The 23725-nt window shown below is 36.1% G+C and overlaps 1 protein-coding gene across 5 annotated transcripts in view; it reads left to right on the forward strand.

Annotated features, from left to right (window-relative positions):
• The window catches only part of LOC127843911 (synaptojanin-1-like), a 222460-nt gene that overhangs the window by 7874 nt on the left and 190861 nt on the right, over positions 1–23725 (forward strand). For all 5 annotated transcript variants that reach the window (XR_008032441.1, XR_008032438.1, XR_008032439.1 and 2 more), the window contains exons 2-14: positions 3183–3272; positions 4706–4973; positions 5255–5480; positions 5965–6048; positions 6408–6566; positions 7017–7186; positions 8853–8934; positions 10449–10604; positions 12151–12307; positions 13078–13266; positions 14783–14885; positions 15468–15608; positions 17056–17248. Coding sequence is in view for 1 of the 5 variants with exons in the window: in XM_052373806.1 (XP_052229766.1) it covers positions 3183–3272; positions 4706–4973; positions 5255–5480; positions 5965–6048; positions 6408–6566; positions 7017–7186; positions 8853–8934; positions 10449–10604; positions 12151–12307; positions 13078–13266; positions 14783–14885; positions 15468–15608; positions 17056–17248 (2018 nt within the window). In the remaining 4 variants the exon portion in view is untranslated. The remainder of the gene's footprint in view (positions 1–3182; positions 3273–4705; positions 4974–5254; positions 5481–5964; positions 6049–6407; positions 6567–7016; positions 7187–8852; positions 8935–10448; positions 10605–12150; positions 12308–13077; positions 13267–14782; positions 14886–15467; positions 15609–17055; positions 17249–23725) is intronic.

The raw sequence follows: 23725 nt of genomic DNA on the forward strand, positions 1-23725 counted from the left end.
AATATTTCCACATTACATAAGTGCTCACAAATTGACAACTTGTAACCGTCCTGTGACCGGTTCATTTGCGTAAGCGAAGGAGACTGCACTACCACACAGTGCTCCAGCTAGGCCTAAATCGAAGGGCCCTGCCCTTCCGAACCTCCGCCCTGCCCCCCGAACCCCCGCCGTGCCCCCCCCCCCCCTCAAAAAATTTTTTTTTTTTTTTTTAAATATGATAATTCATAAATCTCTTATTTCATTGTAATTATTTTAATCCTCATTGTAGACATTATATTTGAATGGTTTAATAATAATGGGAATAATACAATTATTTATAACATATAAATTAACATGCAAAAGGAAGCATTCCAGAAACACCCGCGCGCTCGAACGTGCCCTTTTGACCTTGTCACAAAATACTGCGTGTCGAAAGTGCCCTTTTGACAATATACTGCTCGTCGAAAGTGCCCTTTTGACAAAAAAGCCCCCCCCCCCCCTGCCCTTTTCAAATCCTAGCTAGAGCACTGACCACACCTGGATAGGACAGTTGAGTTTGATAATGGTTTGGATCGGTAAAAAAACAGGGCCGCCACGGAGGCGGGTCTTTTTCCTTATATTTATATAGTAAAAAAGCTTGTGAACACTCTAGAAGTCACATGTTTTGCCTAATCATCATGAAATTTTGTCAAAACATTAGTTATGTGGATGTCTCGGACGAGTTTGAAAATGGTCATGATCAGTGAAAAAACATGGCCACCAGGGAGTGGGGCAGTTTTCTTTATATGTATATAGTGACAACATAGTGCACAGTCTAGAAGACACATTTTTTTCCCAATCTTCATGAAATTTGGACATATCTTGGAAGAGTTAAAAATTGGTTCAGGTCTGTTAAAAAAACATGGCCGACAATGGGCCATTTGTTGTTCATTCTTCATGATACTTGGTTAGAACATTTGTTCCATTGATATCTTGGGCTGCAAAGAACAGGTCATTTCTTTTTATCTCAGGTGAGCGACTTTGGGCCTTTCAGGCCCTCTTGTGTTACCAAACCATTGATGCATTCATGTCAACTAAAAAAATACTGGTATTTTAAATAATCCGTATATGTGATCTACAAAAAGGCATAACAATAATGCGTTTCCGTGTTTATAGTTATACATGTATTAATACATTTAGAATATTGTGTTGCAATTTCAGAAAATATAAAAATCATTTTAAGTTTTGAAATCTGCTGCGTGTAGTTCAAAGTTTTGTCTGGACGCTCCATGCACCCGAAAGCAACACACTGAACCATGTTAAATAATGTTTGTCATGCAAAAAAATAATTTCAACAAACGCTTTAAATAAAACTTAATGTACAAATGAACAAAATAACACGATAATCATATTGAATATCAACTTTGACGTTAAGTACGAAGTGTTCAAGCTACAATTGGTAATAACAATGGACAAGTTCCCATGTCATGCCTGTTGTGTAAAAATGATGTCATTTCAAAATAGGTGGCGTAAATACCCAAGCGGTTTACGGAAAACAAGACAGTATTTTTTTTCACCATTTTGTTTATTGGGTTGCGTCCCTTTGGATTGGGAAATATTGAATCCTTTTGACTTAAATTGGGAAATTTATGTTGTTGATTTTATGCTTACAAATACTTTAAAATTAATAATAAAAGTGATTTCAATATTATATTTTCTAAGGTTCAATAAATAGAGCTGGATTTGGAGATGAATGACATGTTTAGACTTATTTAAAAAAAAATAATTATTTTTTTGGAAACCTTCAATGGGGAATTTTTTGGTCCCATTTCAGAAAAATATATACTTTTTTCCATTTGGAATAGGTCACCCTTCCGGACCCAAATTTCAACGAAAAAAACACTGAAGATCATTGTTTTTAAGTATCATGATATTTTTTCGCCATTGCTCTGATGATTTCAATTGTTTTAGAATATACATTTTTATAAAATAGCATTTTTATGCCGCCTGATTGAATGATCGGGGGCATATTGTTTTTGGCCTGTCTGTCTGTCATTCTGTCCCAAAACTTTAACCTTGGTTAAAGTTTTGCGATAACTTTTGCAATATTGAAGATAGCAACTTGATATTTGGCATGCTTGTGTATCTCATGAAGCTGCACATTTTGAGTGGTGAAAGGTCAAGGTTATCCTTCAAGGTCAAAAGTCAAAATATACAAACCAAGGGAAGTAATAAGCTTTTAAAAGGAGATAATTTCTAAACCTGCCAAATGATATATTTAAATTTAGATTTTATTTCAAAGCAGCGCAATAAGGGGCATTGTGTTTCTGACAAACACATCACTTGTTCGTAATAAATTCGGCATTTGACCTTCAAGGGATTTCTTTTGAGCATGTGCTTCCTATTTATATTTATATCCCCCTCACGGAGGTCACATTTCATTGCAACACAATTTGTAAACATTGCAATTGTTTAACTAATAAACTTGCTTTTTAACAAATTTCTGCTATAACTTCAAGAAAACAAGCATCTTTAAGTATTTGACATAGCAAATTGTGTTTAAGCGTTATAAAACACAAAATAAATATAACTTCTGGTAAAAACTGCTGTCAGACAAATACTCGCTAACCATTAGACTGTTCTACTCAAGTAACAATGTGCAGGTGTTAGCAAGAATGATTTGTTGTCATGAAAACTACAAATAAATCTTGTTCAACAATAAAAGTGTGAATTTGAAAGCAATTGATCTGATAATGTTGTAAAGGCTTACACTTGCAAATATGGTCACTAGTATCCAGAAAATTAATTTTTACTGAAATTGGTGGTTCATGATAACCTAAAAATAATAAATAAAAATGATGTCATGATGTTTAATGCAATACTCTCTGTCTTTTATTAACATATTGACAACTTAACACATTCTCCAATGTTTTGTTTTTTTCATTGTCAGGTCAAGTAAGGGGCACCGTTCCCAATAGAAAAAAGTATATATTTTTGCCAAATGGACCTAAAGATTCATAATTAATAGTTTACATAAAAAAATACTTTTTAAATAAGTCTAAACCTGTCAATTATCTCCTAATCCAGCTCTGTAAGTAAAACCTTAGAAAATATATTATTTAAATCAATGTTGTTATCAATTTAAAATAGTTTGTTAGGATAAAATTAAAAGCATTCATGTTGAAGAAAATGTATGCTAGTATACCAGTATTTTTACTTTGCAGCCTCTGCTGAGACTGATACTATCAAGAGACAGTACATAAAGGTCCTGGATGCCTATGGCTGCCTTGGAGTGCTCAGTGTTAATGTCGGAGGTTTGTTGATCAAATGTGTCTTGTTCTGAGAAAACTGGGCTTAATTCATGTGCGTTAAGTGTCGTCCCAGATTAGCCTGTGCAGTTCGCACAGGCTAATCAGGGACGACACTTTCCGCTTTAATGGTATTTTTAGTTTCAAGGAAGTCCCTCCTTACCGAAAATCAAGTTTAGGTGGAAAGTGTCGTCCCTGATAAGCCTGTGCAGACTGCACAGGCTAATCTGGGACAACACTTTACGCACATGCATTAAGCCCAGTTTTCACAGAACAAGACACAAATGGAAATAAATGAGCCTAGCTCTGGTAAATCGTGGCGTAATGCTGTGTTTAAAGTGTTGACAATCATCGTGGCGTAATGCATGTGTTTAAAGTGTCTGCAATCATCGTGGCGTAATGCATGTGTTTAAAGTGTCGACAATCATCGTGGCGTAATGCATGTGTTTAAAGTGTCTACAATCATCGTGGCGTAGTGCATGTGTTTAAAGTGTCGACAATCATTGTGGCGTAATGCATGTGTTTAAAGTGTCGACAATCATCGTGGCATAATGCATGTGTTTAAAGTGTCAACAATCATTGTGGCGTAATGCATGTGTTTAAAGTGTCGACAATCATCATGGCATAATGCATGTGTTTAAAGTGTCGACAATCATCGTGGTGTAATGCATGTGTTTAAAGTGTCAACAATCATCGTGGCATAATGAATGTGTTTAAAGTGTTGACAATCATCGTGGCGTAATGCATGTGTTTAAAGTGTTGACAATCATCATGGCGTAATGCATGTGTTTAAAGTGTCGACAATCATCGTGGCGTAATGCATGTGTTTAAAGTATCGACAATCATTGTGGCGTAATGCATGTGTTTTAAGTGTTACAATCATCGTGGCATAATGCATGTGTTTAAAGTGTCGACAATCATCGTGGCGTAATGCATGTGTTTAAAGTGTCGACAATCATCGTGGCGTAATGCATGTGTTTAAAGTGTCGACAATCATTAGCCTGTGCAATTTACAAGGGTTATCAGTGAAGACATTTTCTGCTTTAATGGAATATTCTGTTTGAACATAAGTCTCCTTGCAACAACAATCCAGTCCAGACAAAAAGTGTGTTCCCCGACTGCACAGGCTTATCCAGTAATGGCAGTATGACAATTTATACACATGAATTAAGTTTTCTGGGAGCTCAGTACAACTCAATGGAAACACGTTTTAATGTACTAAGAAATTGCAAAGAACCTGATTCATTGTCATACATATAATATCAAAAACACTGCTTTGTTAGCCAATAAAAAAATACAACTTTTGTTAAAAGGTAAACCTTATAACATGTCTAGATATATAAAGGTATTACTTAATGTCCATGCTTTTCTAACAGCCATTCAAACTAAATTTATATTACAAAGTGACTGACTTTGCTCCTTTGTTAACATATTTGCAGGCGACACCAACCTGCTGTTCCTGGTCATGGTGACAGGCTGCGTCTCAGTGGGCAAGCTCAGTGACTCAGAGGTGTTCTGTATAACATCAACACACTTAATGTCGCTGCAAAATGGACCAAACGACGAGGAAAGAATTGTTGGTGTTAGGAACGTGCTTAATTCTCGGACATTTTACTTTGCCTGGTCCCCTGGCGGTGATGCGTGGGATTTGACTTTGTGTGCCCAGAGAAAGATCCAAGACCATGATACTGATAATAGATTTTTCTGGTGAGTAACTTTTCTTCTATTCTTTTGTCCTACAATTTTGCATAACTAACCACACATAAACTATTCATAAAAGTTAAAACACCACACTAGCAAAGTATTCTATATAAATTAAATTCATAATAGAAAAAGCCCAATAATACTAATACTGGTTTTCAATCACAATTTTAAAAAATAGCCTAAACACCTTTTGAGCACATCTAACTAATTGGCTAATTAAACAGTTTGCTTATTTTCATGATGATAGAAACTTTTAGATGACAGTAACCTCTGACAAATTTCAGGAATCGCTCGATGCACGTCCATCTACAGCGGTACGGAATAGACTGCACTGCCTGGCTGTTCAAGGCTATCTGTGGTGGTGTGGAGATACGCACAGTCTATGCAGCCCACCGACAGGCCAAAGCGTGTCTGATATCTCGCCTGAGTTGCGAGCGGGCGGGTACGAGGTTCAACGTGCGCGGAACTAATGATGATGGACATGTGGCAAATTTCTGTGAGACAGAACAGGTATGTGCTTTGGGTGATGGTAATTCTTGTTTGAATACCTTGGCGATCAAATTTGTTTTCATTGATAACATTCAGGTTTGAGGATGAAGATGTATCTCCTCTTTTTTTGTTTGATTGTAAAAAAATTATTGCATTGTCCTTGCAAAATACAAATACAGCTCTAAGGAAATAGAAAGCTTCATAAGTTGGCTGATGCTATCAAACCTTTCTTACAAAACCATGGGAGCTTTTTAATCATGGTGGGAGCTTCACTCTGGGAACACTGGGTTTTAAATCAAATAAAAAGGGTCGTCCCAGATTTGCCTGTGCAGTACACGAAGGGTATTAGGAACAATACTTTCCGCCTGCATTGGATTTTTTAAAGACTTTCTTTAAATGAAAAATTCCATGAAAGCGGGAAGTTTTGTCCTGATAAGCCTGTGCCGAGTGCCAAGTTTTCCCAGAACAGGGCTTGTTTCTATACAAAGTCTTCTGTCTGTTTAAGGTGATATTCCTTGAGGGCCAGATAGCGTCATTTCTGCAGACCAGAGGATCTGTGCCCCTGTTCTGGGAGCAGCCAGGAGTTCAGGTGAGTGGTGATTCCCTCAAGTTGTTTAAATCCAACCAAGAGTTTTTTTTCCTTTTCTGGACCCACATTACTTGCATCGAGATTCGTTGCCTACATCTGATTAAAGTTAGTTGTCATTTACTGGCATCGCTAACCGATCAGGCTAATAAGGGACCACTCTTTCGGCTTTCGTGGAAAACATATGTTGAAAGGAAGACTCATCTAAATGAAAAATCCAGTCTAAGCAAAAATTGTGGTCCCTGATTCGCATGTGCAGACTGCACATGCTTATCTGGAACAACTCTTTTCACTCGTGCATTAAGTACCATTTTCCAAGAGTGTGACTCATATTTATCATGTTGTTGTGGTTTGTTTCCCAGGTTGGTTCCCATAAGGTGAAGATGTCACGGGGATACGAGGCAAGTGCCCCTGCCTTCGAGCGTCACCTGGCAATGATCAAGGAGCAGTACGGAGATCAAGTCATTGTTAACCTCCTAGGAATCAAAGAAGGGGAGCATCTCCTCACTCAGGCATTTTCAGTAGGTTTGCTGCTTTCATTACTTGTTTAGCCTTCACTTGTTCTGGGATAAATGAGCTTAATGCATGATATGTGTAAATTGTCCTCCCATATGAGCCTCTGCTGTCTGCACAGACTAACCAGGGACTACACTTTCGGTATAAACTTGATTTTATTAACTGGCAGTCTGTTCAGGTTTTATGCTGTTTGCTGCTCATCAGAATCTAAGGGTTGGGAATGAAGCCTTTAAAATTAAAAATCTAGTAAGAAAGTTCTTTAATTGAATTTGATTTTCTAAGGGACTGCAAATGCGTTAAAATACGTATCTAAGTGTTATAGGGTTTAAGTCAAGTGTAGCCTGAACTTTTCCTGTAAAAAATTTATTTTGAGCTAGGCTAGCAACATCTGCAGAAACACCAGTGACATGCTGAAACCTCGAGAAATTCCTTCACTTTGGCTTGTGTATTTTCAGAACCACCACAAGGCGTCCAGATTTGCCTTGGACATCCCGCTGATAGCTTTTGACTACCACACAGAGTGCAAGGGAGGTAATCTGAAAAATCTGGAGAAACTTCGAACAATTCTTCAGAAGTACTATGACAAATTTGAGTTTTTCTGCAGTGAGGGTGGAGATGTTAAAAGGTACAATTGAAATGTAGTAATGGAGTTGTATCATCAATATTTTTAGCTCTTTTCACAGATTTGAATATGAAAATTATGATTCGAAAAACACCATAACAGCAGCATTGATAAAACAGCATTTAGGATAACATTTTATATCCATACTGTGGAATAAAGCAAACATTACAGTATTTTTAGCTCACCTGTCACGAAGTGACATGGTGAGCTTATGTGACCGTGTGATGTCCGGTGTCCGTTGTGTGTGCGTACGTGTGTGCGTGCGTCCGTCTGCCAAAAAATTTTGTGTGTAGACAGTAGAGGTCACAGTTTTCATCCAATCTTTATGAAATTTGGTCAGAATGTTATCTTGATGAAATCTGGGTTGGGATTGTATTTGGGTCATCTTGGGTCAAAAACTAGTTCACTAGGTCAAATAATAGAAAAACCTTGTGTAGACAATACAGGTCACAGTTTTCATCCAATCTTCATAAAATTTGGTCAGAATGTTTGTCTTGATGAAATCTGGGTTGGGATTGTATTTGGGTCACCTGGGTTTCAAAAACTAGGTCAATTGGTCAAATATTAGAAAAACCTTGTGTAGACAATAGAGGTCACAGTTTTCATCCAATCTTTATGAAATTTGGTCAGAATGTTTATCTTGATGAAAACTGGGTTGGAATTGTATTTGGTTAGTCAGGTGAGCGATTCAGGGCCATCATGGCCCTCTTGTATATACCATTCAGGTCCTTTTTATGCCCCTGATATGGTGGCATATAGCAGTCGCTCTGTCCATCTATTGTGTCAGTCTGTCTGCCTGGCATTCCGTTTTCCGGAGGTATTCTATTCAAAGTTTCCAGATATTGAGCTGATTTATGGTATGTGAGTCTTCCTACATGACCTACAAATGAAGTGTGAAATTCATTCCTGTTGGTTGATTTTTTAGTAAGATACGGGCCTTTGGCTGTTCAAAATTTGCCAAGGAAAGTAGTAAGCTTAAAAGGGAGCTAATTTTTATTTTGCAAGTACAATGTCTATTTTTGACAAGGGAAGTATTGAATGTTGATACGAACGTAAGGATTAGCTTCTATTAAACATACATGTAAAAGCATTATGGGGTTGCCCAACATGGAATAAGATTTTCTAGAATAGCATATATACAAAAATAATCATTGGCCAGCATAAAATAAAAAGGAAATTTGTTTGATTGAGAGGAATATAGATTTCAATTCACTCGTGATCATAGAAACATTATATCGTCTATAATCACTCTTAAATAAAAATCGATATGCCACTAAATCCTCTATTTAATCTGCCTTTCAATGCATAGCTTACTTTTAACCACTCTTACTAGCTTGTAATTAAGTTTTCTAAGCTGAACTAAGTAAACCTTGTTTTTTCATTAAGCTAGTAGGTATTCTTGATTATAATCCTCATTCTGGGAAAACTGGTTTAATGAAACTTCATAAAATGTCATCCAGATTAGCCTGTGCAGTCTGCTCAGGATACTCAGGGACAACTGATAACACCTAAAAGGGACTTCCTTTAAAAGAATAACTTCATAAAAGCTGAAAGTGTTTTTCCTGATTAGTCTGTGCAGATTGCACAGGCTAATCAAGGAAGACACTTTACACACATGCATGTAACACAGTTTACAACAACGTAGCTCTTTTTTTATTCTCCTTTCCAGATACCAGACTGGTACAGTGCGTACAAACTGTTTGGACTGTCTGGACAGAACTAATGCTGTACAATGTTTGCTGGGTCTTCAGGTTTGTTCACTAAAAGAATGCTGTTTCTATCAGCCTGCTTAGAATTAGTTAAATTGTTTATTAGTATGGAGTCCCAAGTTACCATTCCATATGATATTTTATCAAACAAGTTCAGGAATTATGTAAGTAAGTCAGCATTTTAATTAATAATGGTGTGAAATGACAATGACTGTCAGTCATTGGTGTAATGTGATTGTAGATTCTCAACCGGCCGCCGATCTGTTTACTGTGATTGTAGATTCTCAACAGTCTGCTGATTGGTGTACTGTGGTTGTAGATTCTCAACCGGCAGCTGATTGGTGTACTGTGGTTGTAGATTCTCAACCAGCCGCTGATCTGTGTACTGTGATTGTAGATTCTCAACAGTCAGCTGATTGGTGTACTGTGATTGAAGATTCTCAACCGGCCGCTGATCTGTGTACTGTGATTGTAGATTCTCAACAGTCATCTGATTGGTGCATTGTGATTGTAGATTCTCAACCGGCAGCTGATTGGTGTATTGTGTTTGTAGATTCTCAACAGTCAGCTGATTGGTGTATTGTGGTTGTAGATTCTCAACAGTCAGCTGATGTGTGTACTGTGGTTGTAGATTTTCAACAGTCAGCTGATGTGTGTACTGCGATTGTAGATTCTCAACAGTCAGCTGATGTGTGTACTGTGATTGAAGATTCTCAACAGTCAGATGATTGGTGTATTGTGATAACAGTCAGCTGATGTGTGTATTGTGATTGAACATTTTCAACAGTCAGCTGATTGGTGTACTGTGATTGTAGATTCTAACAGTCAGCTGATGTGTGTACTGTGATTGTAGATTCTCAACAGTCAGCTGATGTGTGTACTGTGATTGTAGATTCTCAACAGTCAGATGATTGGTGTTTTGTGATTGTAGATTTTCAACAGTCAGCTGATGTGTGTATTGTGATTGAACATTTTCGACAGTCAGCTGATGTTTGTATTGTGATTGTAGATTCTCAAACGGCCACTTATTTGTGTAGTATGATTGTAGATTCTCAATTGGCCGCTGTTTTATGTAATGTGATTGTAGATTCTCAACCAGCCACTGATTTATGTAATATGATTGTAGATTCTCAACCGGCCACTGATTTATGTAATGTGAATGTAGATTCTCAACCGGCCACTGATTTATGTAATGTGATTGTAGATCCTCAACCGGCCACTGATTTATGTAATGTGATTGTTAGAATCTCAACCGGCCGCTTATTGATGTTATGTGATTGTAGATTCTCAACCGGCAGCTGATTGGTGTATTGTGATTGTAGATTCTGAACCAGCCACTGATTTATGTAATGTGATTGTAGATTCTCAACCGGCCACTGATTTATGTAATATGATTGTAGATTCTCAACCGGCCACTGATTTATGTAATGTGATTGTAGATTCTCATCCGGCCACTGATTTATGTAATGTTATTGTAGATTCTCAATCGGCCACTGATTTATGTAATGTGATTGTAGATTCTCAACCGGCAGCTGATTGGTGTATTGTGATTGTAGATTCTCAACCGGCAGCTGGCTGACCTGGGCCTGTCAGACAAGCCTCAGATGGTGTCACGGTTCACAGAGATCTACAAACAGATCTGGATACTCAACGGGGACCACGTCAGTATGATCTATGCTGGCACTGGGGCCCTCGGAGGGGGCAGGTCAAAAGCAAGTATGATTTAAGTTGGTTAAGGGGCTCTGGCAAGGGCAGTGCAATGGTTAGTACATGTATTATCTATTGAGGCACTAGAAACTGCATGTGCATTAAGCATAGTCCCAGACTACCCTGTGCAGTCTACAAAGGCTAATCAGGGACAAAAATATCTGCATTAATGGTATTTTTTGTTTAGTTAGTCTCCTTTCAGCAAAAATCCTATTTGGTTGGAAATTGTTATGCCTGATTAGTTTGTGCAGACTGCACAAGCTAATCTGGGATGACATTTAACACACGTGCATTAAACCCTGTTTTCCCAGGAAAGGCTTATTTTCATTGCAAAACTGTTGACTGCCATTTTTTTACCAGGTTTTCCGAAAGAAAAAACTGGTTATTAGATTGGCGAATGTCGGTTTGCAGGTAGAACAAGCTTGTCCGGGCCATAACTTTGTCGTTCATTGTGAGATATTAAAATTATTTGGCACACTTGTTCACCATCATTAGACGCGAAAGAATGATGTCGATATCTCCAAGGTCAAGGTCACACTTTGAGTTCAAAGGTCGAAAATGGCCATAAATGAACTTGTCCGGACCATAACTATGTCATTCATTGTGAGATTTTAAAATCATTTGGCACATTTGTTCACCATCATTGGATGGTGTGTCGGGCGAAAGAATTACGTTAATATCTCCAAAGCCAAGGTTGCCACGACTAAAAATAGATTGATTTTGAAACAAGTGGGGTAACTTTGAACAATCAGTAACAATGCACATTTTGAGTTGGAATCCCTTTATCAGACTTTTTTTTTCAAATTGAAATCAAGGTCGCCACAAGTAAAATAGATTGAATCTTGCACAAGGGGGGTAACAATGCACATTTTGAATTGTCTCCCTTTATCAGACTTTTTTTTTCAAATTGAAAACCTGGTTTTGTGACAATTTTGTACCTTGTTACCTTTTTTTCTACTATAAAACGTAGGGTCACATTATGAATGAGTGTGTAATATATACAGTTCTACAGTAATTGTGAGATAATAGTCTCTTGTGTGATTATACTTTTTACGGCTCTCACAGGAAAATATTTTGCTTTTTGAACCATTTTCCAATTTTGTAATACCTGTTGGCATTTAACATAACAATGAGCCATATTGTAGCAAGTTAAATAGTTTACTTTAACATTCTAAAACTTATGGATACTGATGTTACAAATTTAGACAATTACTAGTTGACAGTGTTTCCAAGTATTGCTGTTAGAAAGTAGTTTTGCTGGTAAAAAGTAGGTAGCTTTTGCAAATTGAAATATTTCAGGGCCACTCTAACAAAATTGTCTTTAATGCAAACATATAAGAAAGGCATTGAGAGTGCTGCTTAAAAAAACAAATTGAACAACAAAAAGAACAATCACAGCACACATAAAAAGTAATTCATCAGACAGTGATCCTTATTATTTGTACTCATTTCACAAACTATTTTTTAAGAATGATAGATAAACAAATAAAAGAGTTTGATCAAATATATTGTATTTGCTTATAAAGCTCTATATTTCGCTTGATTGTGCAGACGTCTGATGCAGCCCGTTCAGCCACGCGGACAATACAGAACAACTTCCTTGACAACAGCAAACAAGAGGCCATGGATATGCTGTTGCTAGGCAGCACTCTACGTGGGGAATGGGCTGACAAAGCCAGGGCCATGGTGCTCACTCGGAAACTGAATAGTGCGTAAATATAGTGTTGCACATCCATGAATTTGTATCCATGTTTGTATTTTGACCTAGGTCATGATGTCTAAATTGAATCCTTAAAAACATTGATGACGCTCTTAATGTCTCATTTGTGAGTAAATTATGATGAGGTCTAGTCGAAAGTAATCTCATCTGGACTACATCTTTCGCAAGTTAAAAACTGGGCCACATTTAGTAAAAAACTTCACCATTTCTGATGTTTGTTAGTGGCTGTACTCTTAGTGAAGGTGAGCTCTTCAGGGCCTTCATCATCTATTTGACATTTGTGTTTCATAGTTTCTATTGAGATTATATGAAATGTCACTGTTATACACATGAAGCATTAAATGATTGAAATATCCAGTATGATTATCTATCTGTCAATACAGTGCTGTAGGTAGATAGCATGTCAGTAATGTTCATATCCAGTATGATTATCTATCTGTCAATACAGTGCTGTAGGTAGATAGCATGTCAGTAATGTTGATATCCAGTATGATTATCTATCTGTCAATACAGTACTGTAGGTAGGTCAGTAATGTTGATAAAATGTGTCTTCATGTCACTAGATCTAGGCTTATTATTTAGAATCTTTCACTATAATTTAACACTAAACTTGCTTATATGTATAGAGTGTACACTAATTACTAAACAAGATATGTATAATGTACAATATTACAATTATGTTAATTGCATTTGTTTACATGTATTTTTGTTTGAATTGTTACTGTAGATATTTGATAAACTCCTTCATCTCTTTCCAGCCTCCCCCACTGTTCTGTACAATGTGATCAGTCGCTACAGGGAATACATTGACACCAGCAGCATTCGGGTTTTCATCGGAACCTGGAACGTTAATGGCGGAAAGCACTTTCGGAGCATCGCTTTCAAGCACCAGTCTGTGAACGATTGGTTACTGGATGCACATAAAATACTGCAGCAAACAAAACCTGGTATAAATACGGACAGTTCTAGTATTTGAGACTTGCTCTGAACAATTGGGATTTATGCATGTGCACAATATGTCATTCCATATTAGCCTGTGCAATCTACACAGGCTAATCAGGTACATAATAAATGAGTTATTACACTGGAAACTTACATATATCCTATTGTCATAGGATGAATAAATACAATTTTTTATCTCAGAAACCTTGCAAGCACCAAGCCACTATATTTCATAATGCAAAGTTATGCAACATGGGGCGCCATTGTTGCTGGCCTCACCAGCCACAGTGTGTGGAGAATAAATACCAACAACGGTTGATGTTTCTGTGTTTTATTCCCTGTTCACAATAAATATGAATTAATCTGCAACAATAGCATTCAATTATATATTATTGCATAAACTCTATCTATAATGCCCTCTGGCGGGGTGCAGAAACTTGGCAAAAGGAGGGCTTGAACGGGAGAAATCGTGTATTAACAATGTGATTCACGTGCCGTTCAAGCCCTGTTATGTGTTTTTCATATCCATAATCTGGTCCACGCGCAGTTATTTCACTTCTCCAGCCTTCGACGACTTTCCAATCATAAATGGGGAACTGAATAAGCATCAGTTTCCTCATGCATGCAGAGATAATGACTATTTCAATCCACTTTTCAAGTTATACCATCTGCACTCTCTTGACAACAGCTTTATTTTATTTGCAACGTCAATAAAGTCAAGGTTATTTACTCAACACTTTCAAAAGACTATGCTGTAAATGTAAGTGTTTATGTACCTTCAATGTTCCTGCTGTAAATTCCAAAATAATTCCTCATTTTTTACTTTGCGCGGCTGCATTTCAACTTTGCATTAATCCACATTTTAAATCAAAACTGCCTATCCGAAGGTAAAGCCTCGTCATTTCCAATGATGACAGAGTGAGGCATATGTAAAACACAACCTTGAACTGTATTGAAATAATCAAATTATTTTGTCAATGTGGAATGAACAAAACATATTGTTTTCAATGTTATTTAAAATTATTTTGGTATGTGTGATTTGTTTATGCAATAATAGCGAAAATACACATTTTCTCGGACTTGATCATCTGCGGGCGCTCTCAAAATCCTTTCCTGCCCAAGTGCGCAGATTATCATGCCCTCGAAAACGTGTATTATCCCTATAATGAAGATAAATTTATTAATGTAAAGGAATATATGATATATCATTTCAATAAAATATATAACAATACAAACAATGCAACCACATCAAAATGTTTAACAACACAATATGATAAATATAAAAAGAACTACAATAATTAATATAATTATAATAATTATAGTAGTATCTCTCAGTCTGTCCAGGTTTTATGCTGTTTGCTGCTCATCAGTATCTAATTCTAAGGGTAATGAAGTCCTGAAGCCTTTAAAACTTGAACTTAGTAAGAAAGGTCTTTTATTAACTTTAACTTTCAGAGGGACTTACAAATGCTTTCAAATACGTATCTAAGTGGTAAAGGGTTAAATATGGATCTTTTTCAGAACTGTTGCAGGTAGATGTTGATTACAGCATCCCGGTGGATATCTTTGCCATAGGCTTTGAGGAGATGGTGGATTTGAATGCAAGCAATATAGTAAGCACTAGGTAACAACCCCAGCATTTCTATTTCCCTTTATTAGCCTTGTTCTGGGAAAACAGGGTTTAATGCATGTGAGAAAAGTGTCATCCCTGATTAACATGTGCTCACTGCACACTTTCTGCCTAAACATCATGGGCTGCAAGGTTCAACTTACATATGGCAGCATAATTTACATACCTTGCACTAAACTGATATCATACATGAAATATTTTACCTCTGGTAAGTAACTTGATGAAATCCAAGCAAAAATTAATATATTATTTAACAAAAAAATCAATTACTGAGAGATTTCAAATGTTTCCATTATTCAAAAAATTCTTCATTTTTAGGTTTCGGAACATGTCTTCTTTTTTAGTTGTTTAACATTATGAACAATCATATAAAACATTGCTCAAGATATGTGGCATTACTGCAGTGCTCTACTTGCCCAGAGGATGCTCTTAGAAAAATCAAACATTTTTTTTTTCAAAATGTTTCATGATATAAACTTGCGAAAAATACGAATCCACAACAAATTATGCAGTTATTCTGTTAGGTGTATGATCACTTATGGCAAGTCATAACGACTACCATTACTCATTTCACAGTCAGACCAATAGTCGTGAATGGGAGAAGTACATTCAGAAGTCCATATCTCGAGACCACAAGTACGTGCTTCTCACCAAGGTGCAGTTGGTCGGCGTGTTGCTTTATGTCTTCATTCGACCTCATCTGGCACCGTTTATTAGGTAAGGCATAAGCATCAAGTGTCGTGCCAGATTAGCCTGTTTACAGCAGGCGCGACATGTTCTACTTTGATGGTGCTTTTAATTTCAAGGAAGTCTCTTCTAGCCAAATGCTAGTCTAGGCGGAAAGTGTAGTCTCTTATAAGCCTGTGCAGAGTGCGCAGGCTTATCTTGGACGACACTTTATGCACGTGCATTAAGGCCTGTTGGACATATCATGAGAAGACAAGTACATTCTCCTAACCAAGGTGCAGCTAGTGGGCATCTGGCTCTATGTCTTCATTTTACGGCATCTGGCACCATTTATCAGGTAGGTCATTGAGCTGTGTTCAGGGAAAACATGCCTTAATGCATGTGTGTAAAGTGTTATCACATATCGGATTTTTTCTTAGAAGAGACCATCTTTGAACGAAAAATACCATTAAAGCAGAAAGTGTTGACCTTGAATAGCATGTGCTGTCTTTAACACTGTTTAAAAGGTTGATATAATTGTTTTGATATCAAGAATACCCAAAATCTAATTTTGAAAAATAAATCCTTTCCTAAAACAGCATGGCTGAGAATTTTAATATTTGGTTTGCTGCATCTTGGCCCCTTATAAGCTTGTTGAAATAATTACATAAGGGTTTAAAACTGGCCATTTAACTTTGATTGCGTTCTCTTAAGACTTTAAAATCTTCTTTACTAGAACAGCAAGGCTCATGGGTTAATTATTTGAAATGTAGATTTTTGTTGTGGTCCTCTACAAAGATTGTCAAATAATTTTGCTTTTTGGGTCAAAATTGGCCATGATTCAGGGTTGATGTGGTTAAAATACACTTAAATAGAATAATGACAATAATCATCTCTAAAACCAAATGGCCCATAGGGTTTGTAGGGAGGGAGGGATCAGGGGGTCGTTATAACTAGTTATTAAGAGGTATTACTAAAATGGCTGCACTTTCTATTGTCTTGGTCTTGAGGTTTGGTATTTGGCACAAACAAATTTTATAAACATCCTCTAATAAGAGTTTTCTAATAATTTCCTGATGTCAAACTCGCCCTGTCTCAAAGGTTACATGGCTTTTTTCAGACGTAACTAGCAATACCTTTATTTCCTCACCAGAACACTTTAATTTATGGCCTCATGATCCCCATAACAAAACATGAAAATGACATCTTACTTAGATTGTTCTTTAATATTCAAAAGGATGTTGCCAAAGGTACTGTAAAGTGTTGTCCCAGATTATCCTGTGCAGTTTGAACAGGTAAATCAGGGAGGACACTTTCCGCCTTTATGACATTTTTAATTTATAAAAAAAGCTCTTCAAAATGAAAATCCAGTTTATAAAAGAAGGAAAGTGTGTCATTTCTGATAAGACTGTGTGAACTGCACAGGCTAATCTGGGATGACACCTTTGGCACAAGCTCTAAGTCCAGTGTTCTTAGAACGAGGCTTCAATATTTACAGGGATGTTGCCGTGGATACTGTGAAAACAGGTATGGGTGGGGCTACAGGCAACAAGGGGGGCGTGGGGATACGTTTTCTCATCCACTCAACCTCTGTCTGCTTTGTGTGCGCCCACCTGGCCGCGGGTCAATCCCAGGTGAACGATCGAAACAACGACTACACTGAGATATCAAAGAAGATGTCTTTCCCGATGGTAGGTGTCTGGTTTGGTTTCAATGTGGAAGCTTACTATATGAGCCTTGCTCTTGGATAACAGGACTTGATACATGTGCCTTAAAAAAATATCCCAGATTATCCTGTGCAGACCACAATAGGTGGTACAAGACTTTTTGCTTAATCTGGAATTCTGTTAAGAAAAGATTTTCTAAGAAAACTAATTCTTTAAATTGGGAAATTATTGTTCCTGATTATCCTATGCAGACTTCACAGGCTATCTGGGCCAACACTCTAACAACATGCATTAAGCCCAGTTTTACCAGAATGAGGCTTATATGCAGTGAAATCACTTAAATTCGGGCCGTTCATTTTCTTGCCATATATGACCATCACAAATATTTGCAGATTTTGATTTTTGTTGGGTAAAATGGGTGCATTTGTCTATCCATATACAGAGTTGTAAGTTTCAATAATGTCTTTCATGAAAATTGTTTAACAAAAATAATGTCTACATGTTTTAAATACTACATTGTGCTTTTTAAAAAGTAAAATACTATTATTAATATGTTGTTTTTTGAAGTTTATTTCAAATTGCATAAATTTACAAAAATCAAAATTTGTAAGTTTGTTTAGTAGATTTACATTGATTAAAAAATTTGTGCACCACATGTTGATTGCAGTTTAATAATATGACAAACATTTTATCAGTTTGATTTGGCCTAACTGAAACATTATTAACATAGTACTCACAAATAAAAATAAGACGCAGTACACTTGCTCATTGCTATATGCTTTCCCACTGAGTTTATAATATTCACAACATGAGTTATTTAACAAAAAATAATGCTTTTAGCATGTGTCATCAAAAACAGCAAAAATGTCAAATTCTTATCACAGTAATTAGTTATTCAAAATTGTAAAACATAGAAATGTTATGTGTAATGTCTGCAAACAAACATGCATAAAATGACATACTCCATTTACATTATGTTGTTGTTTTTTTGCTGGTACAATGATTGATATATTTATGCATATTTGGTTTTAAAATTGTGTTCTCTATTTCTTCATGCAGGAAATTTGCAAAGTATGGTTTGATATTGTATTCTAGTTCTGCATACATGCTAGTTTTTACATAGGCTAAAGTTAGTGCGTAGTTGTAAGCATTCATAATGTCTTAATATTCATAAGCCTTATATTTGTAAGTTTTTAAGAAAAACCAATTGATATGGTGGTTGTAAGAAATAGCATTTGTTGATAGATTCTCTGATTGAGTTAAGATTACAAAAGAAATTCTATATTGTGTGCACAAAAATTTGGTTTCTTTGAAAAAAATAGGGGTGGGGTGGGGAGAATAGTTAGATATATTGGCTCTTTTGTCTTTTATAATGATAAACTTACATATGCACTAATAGAATAGCCCTGAATGCATCATTTTGACATGAATATTTCCTATCTATAGGCATGCACATGTAGCAAATGTACCTGTTAATTAGTACCATTGCAGGATTATGACATCATCAACAACATATACACTGTAGAGCTTAAACATGAGCAAAAAGTATTATCAGGGGCCATTACTTGACAAATAATTATTGATGTTTAATTATGCAGAGTTGTGAATGATGCCAGCCAGAGCATCATTTGGAGTTACGGTTATCAGATTCCAAGTCTAACTGATGCAGAATGACTTGTTTTGTAATAAATCTGCAATATTTTCTTAAATACATATTTGTTTATGTTTGTATTTCAAGTTTTTATCATGAAACTATTATGCCTTACATAGCAATGTCAAACAAATACACAGTTTCCCACACAGATTTGGAGGTTTATAAGGTTTTGTCGTACCAAAGATACCTAAAGGACAGTGGATCTAGAGTTTTGTCTAGCTTTTCTACCTAATCTACTTAGAAAATCCACACACTATTTGAGATGAATTTTGAATTGAACCATTCAATTTCTAGATGTATATTTTTAAGGAAAGACATTTAATTTTGTTGTGGTTTCATGCTGTTTTGGAAAACTGGAGTAGGCAGATGAAGCTCATTCTAAACTCACATGGAATGGTAGCCGGTTTGAATCCAGGTCAAATAGGTGGACATGAGGGCCAATGGCCTAGGTTACTCATCTGAGACCCAAAGAACCTTTATTGTTTGATCAGCTGTTGAGTTGTCTCAATAACCATTTTGGAACTTGCCAATATATAAGAAAAATATTCTGAATAAGTGTCATGATGAATATGTGGCAAGCTATTACCCCAATTGATCCAATATTAAACTTTGGCTGCGATTTCATGTTGGCAAATGTTCTCAACATGTTTCATGAAGATGCCTCTAGAGTTGAATGTTGATGATTCACAATAACAACTGACAAACATTGATCACGAAAGGTCACCATAAGCATGTTATATAAGCTAAAAATGTGTTTATCAACAATTTTGCTAACTGGACTGCCACAATCAATCCCTGACTAAATCTTACAAAGTCACAGTGTCCTGAAATTCATTTTGTTTTTCCCCATACAATACTAAATACTAAATACCCAATCATGCATGTAGACATTTAACAATTAACCGTGTCGTTTAGCATGATTTAACCATGCTTGTTTGATTTGTGAAACAAACCTTACATTTTTGGAAAGATTTTTTTATGTGTATGCCAACATTAATTTAAAGCCTCTACAACGCTCAAAATCAGCGAAAATTTGGTTAAGTATTTTGTAAAATAAAGTTTACACCTAAACAATATGTGTTCCTTATAGCAATAGCCACAATTTCAACGCTAGATATGGTATGATTACATAGATTTTTGTAGATACAAAATGCTCCTTTTATTTATTTGTGATACAATTAATTCCATTTTAATATCCCGTGTATATCTGTTCATACGACACACGAACATCATGTTAGTGTTCATGTGTCGTATGAGTAGATATCGTTAAAATGGAATTAAATATGCAAAACAATAATAAAAACAATCATTTTGTATCTACAAACATTTATTTTACCAGACCACATCTGGCGTTGAAATTTCGGCAATTGCCACAAGGAACATTGATTATTAATTTGTTATGTTTATTTTACAAAAAATTGTATGTAGTTTTCATTGATTTTGAGTAGTAATATTACTTTAACTTGCAACAGAAAGATAAAACATGCTTGTTATCCCTTGCCATAGGCGGAGGGATATTGTTTTGGCGTTGTCCGTCTTTCCGTCTGTCCGGCCGGCACTTTTTTGTCCGGAGCCATTGGACGTGCTTTGGCAGATTTGATTGAAACTTGGTATGAATATATATATGGATAAGAGGATGATGCCCGACAAATGGCATTGTACACCATCAGTTAATAACGGAATTATGGCCCTTTGTATCTTAAGTAAATGCTTTTTTAGTGTCAAATATAACACTTTTGTGTCCAGAAGCATATTGGCGGGGGATATCAATTCAATGAATTTGCTTGTTGATCCTAAAATTGTCATGGCAGTCATTGAAGTTGTTGTGTGGCTGTTTGTTTGTTTTAGTTAAATCAACATGTGATATTGCTAGAAATTATTTTGAATTGTATGTGTTTTTGTATGCAATAAGTTATCAATTTAGACTGTATATATGTGTATTTTAGATAGCTAAACATCGTTTAAAAGACAATAAGTTAAAGACCTTATTCAAATTGAGTTATCCCTAGGTACAAATAACTTCTTGTGTCACATCAATATTTGCATATTAAAAAACAGTTTGAGGTGCTTAAATCTAAAGTACAAAACATCTCCCCATAGACTGAGGTTGTTTTTATGCCCCCAGTAGGGTGGCATATAGCAGTTGAACTGTCCGTCAGTAAGTCAGTCAGTCTGTCCGTCCGTCCGAAAAAACTTTAACATTGGCCATAACTTTTTCACTATTGAAGATAGCAACTTGATATTTGGCATGCATGTGTATCTCATGGAGCTGAACATTTTGAGTGGTGAAGGTCAAGGTCATCCTTCAAGGTCAAATGTCAAATATATGACGTCTGTCCGTCGGAAAACTTTAACATTGGCCATAACTTTTTCAATATTGAAGATAGCAACTTGATATTTGGCATGCATGTGAATCTCATGAAGCTGCACATTTTGAGTGGTGGAAGTTCAAGGTCAAAGTCATCCTTCAAGGTCAAAGGTAAAAAATAATAAAAATTCAAAGCGGCGTTATCATGAAGCTACACCTTTTGAGTGGTGGAAGTTCAAGGTCAAGGTCATCCTTCAAGGTAAAAGGTCAAAATAAAATTCAAAGCGGCGTCATCATGAAGCTGCACATTTTGAATAGTGGAAGTTCAAGGTCAAGGTCATCCTTCAAGGTCAAGGTATTCTTCAAGGTCAAAGGTAAAAAAAAACACTTTCAAAGAGGCGTTCTCATGAAGCTGCACATTTTGAGTGGTGGAAGTTCAAGGTCAAGGTCATCCTTCAAGGTCAAAGGTCAAACAAACAAAAAAAATCGAAGCGGCGCTATAGGGGGCATTGTGTTTCTGACGAACACATTTCTTGTTTATGTGTAACTTGGTCTTCGTTAATTAGTTGAAAAATTAGTTTCACTCAGTTTCAAATAACAACTGTTCATTCCATTTAGACATTAAGACATCAATCCACATAAAAATGATTACGTATTTTATAAAGTTACCAATAAAACCATTGTATCATTTACAGTGGTTTTTCAGAACATTCCACGCATACTCATTATGTTGTGTGATTATGCCCCTGGCATCTACTGAAGCTGGAAGGAATATAGCTCAGCATTAAACCAGAATAGCCTGCTAGTAACTCGCAGTTTGTTCAGGTTTTATGCTGTTTGCTGCTCATCAGTATCTAAGGTATGTAGATGACCCTTAAAAACTGGAATCCAGTTAGAAAGGTCTTAAATTAAATATAACTGTCTAATGGACTACAAATGCATGAAAATATGTATCTAAGTGGTAAAGGGTTAAACCCCTCTCAACTCACCCACATCATGAGACATCATCTTGACATTGACCATTTTTGGACTTATTCTATTTCTGATCAGAAGGTCACAATTCTTGCTTTTCCCAAATTGAAAGTCCAATTTACCATTGATACTACTTTCTAATAAGCTTGGAATGTTCCATTAAACATTTGGCACACTTGCATCACCTGACCACATTATGACGTTGACTTAGTTTGAACCAAGACTTGCGACCATCAATTGATACTGACAAGGCTTCCACTGGGGGCATCAGCATTTATTGAACTCAGGATGTTGTTTTGTTTCCGTTATTGAAGGCCTTTGGAGACAATGTAATTAGAAATTATGCATTATGAAATCCGGAAAATGCTTCAGCATTGTTAAAGCCCCTGTGCAATAAAACAATTCAATGCATGCTATAACGGCATCAGTTTTAATGACAAATATGTAAGTTTAAAAAAAATAATTGGAAAAATGCTTTAAAATATATTGATGTTCAAAAGTTCTTGGTTTTATGGGAAACCAAGGTTTAATCCCTGTGCATAAAGTGTTGTCCCAGATTAGCACTTTATGCACATGCTTTTAACCCAGTTTTCCAAGGGCATGGCTCCTTTACCTCACTGTATGCTGGATATGAATGTGGATTGACTCTAGGCACATTGCATGTTTCAAAGCTATACAATTGACGAATTGTTAATGAACAAATCGTTCTAACTTGTTATTTATTGACTGCATTTAATTTTTTCTATTCTATCTAGATAGATAATATGCCCAGAAACAGCTGTTTCAGGGAAAAAAGTTGTATTGGTTTTGTTGAGGTTTTAAAAGCAACAATGTATTTTTATTTTGATAAATCTCTGACTGACTTAACTGTTTTATAATGTCCACAACATGCATACATGGCTTTGTTTCATGAAGAATGCAAATGATGTTGTGTGTTATACTAGACAATCTTTAGAAATTCGGATATAGGGAATATGAACAAAACTAAATTTGTGCATGTATGTGTTGTTTCTATATTTGGCATCTTGGCATGATTTCATAATGCATGATAACAGGAACTGTACACACACAATATGCACTTAAGCCATATGCACTTATGCACTTAAACCATATACACCCCACAGCATATGTAAGAGCCCGTTTTGGAAAAATGGAGCCTAATGCATATGTGTAGTGTCATCCAAGATTCTAAACTGGATTTTTGCTTAGAAGTCTTAAAGACTGCATTCAAAAGAAAAATACAGTAAAAGCTGAAAGTGTTGTCCCTGATATGCAGTATGCATAGGCTAATCTGGGACATCTCTTTAAGCATATGCATTATTCACCATTTTCTTAGGCAAGGCTCATTACTATTTTTCTATACCCCAGAAACATCCAAATGCAAAACCATTGACCAAGGCACTGTATTAAAACAACCTACAGAAACAACATTATATCCATGTGATCCAAGATCATTTTACTGGTACCCAGTATTTGCATTTATTTACAGATATTGTTTTAACTGCAACAGTTGGTCATATTGTTTAAGTGTTTAAATCAGCATTCACCGCTTTTATTTCAAAATATG

This window comes from Dreissena polymorpha, chromosome 9 (genome assembly GCF_020536995.1).
Source record: "Dreissena polymorpha isolate Duluth1 chromosome 9, UMN_Dpol_1.0, whole genome shotgun sequence".
Taxonomy (NCBI): Eukaryota; Metazoa; Mollusca; class Bivalvia; order Myida; family Dreissenidae; genus Dreissena; species Dreissena polymorpha.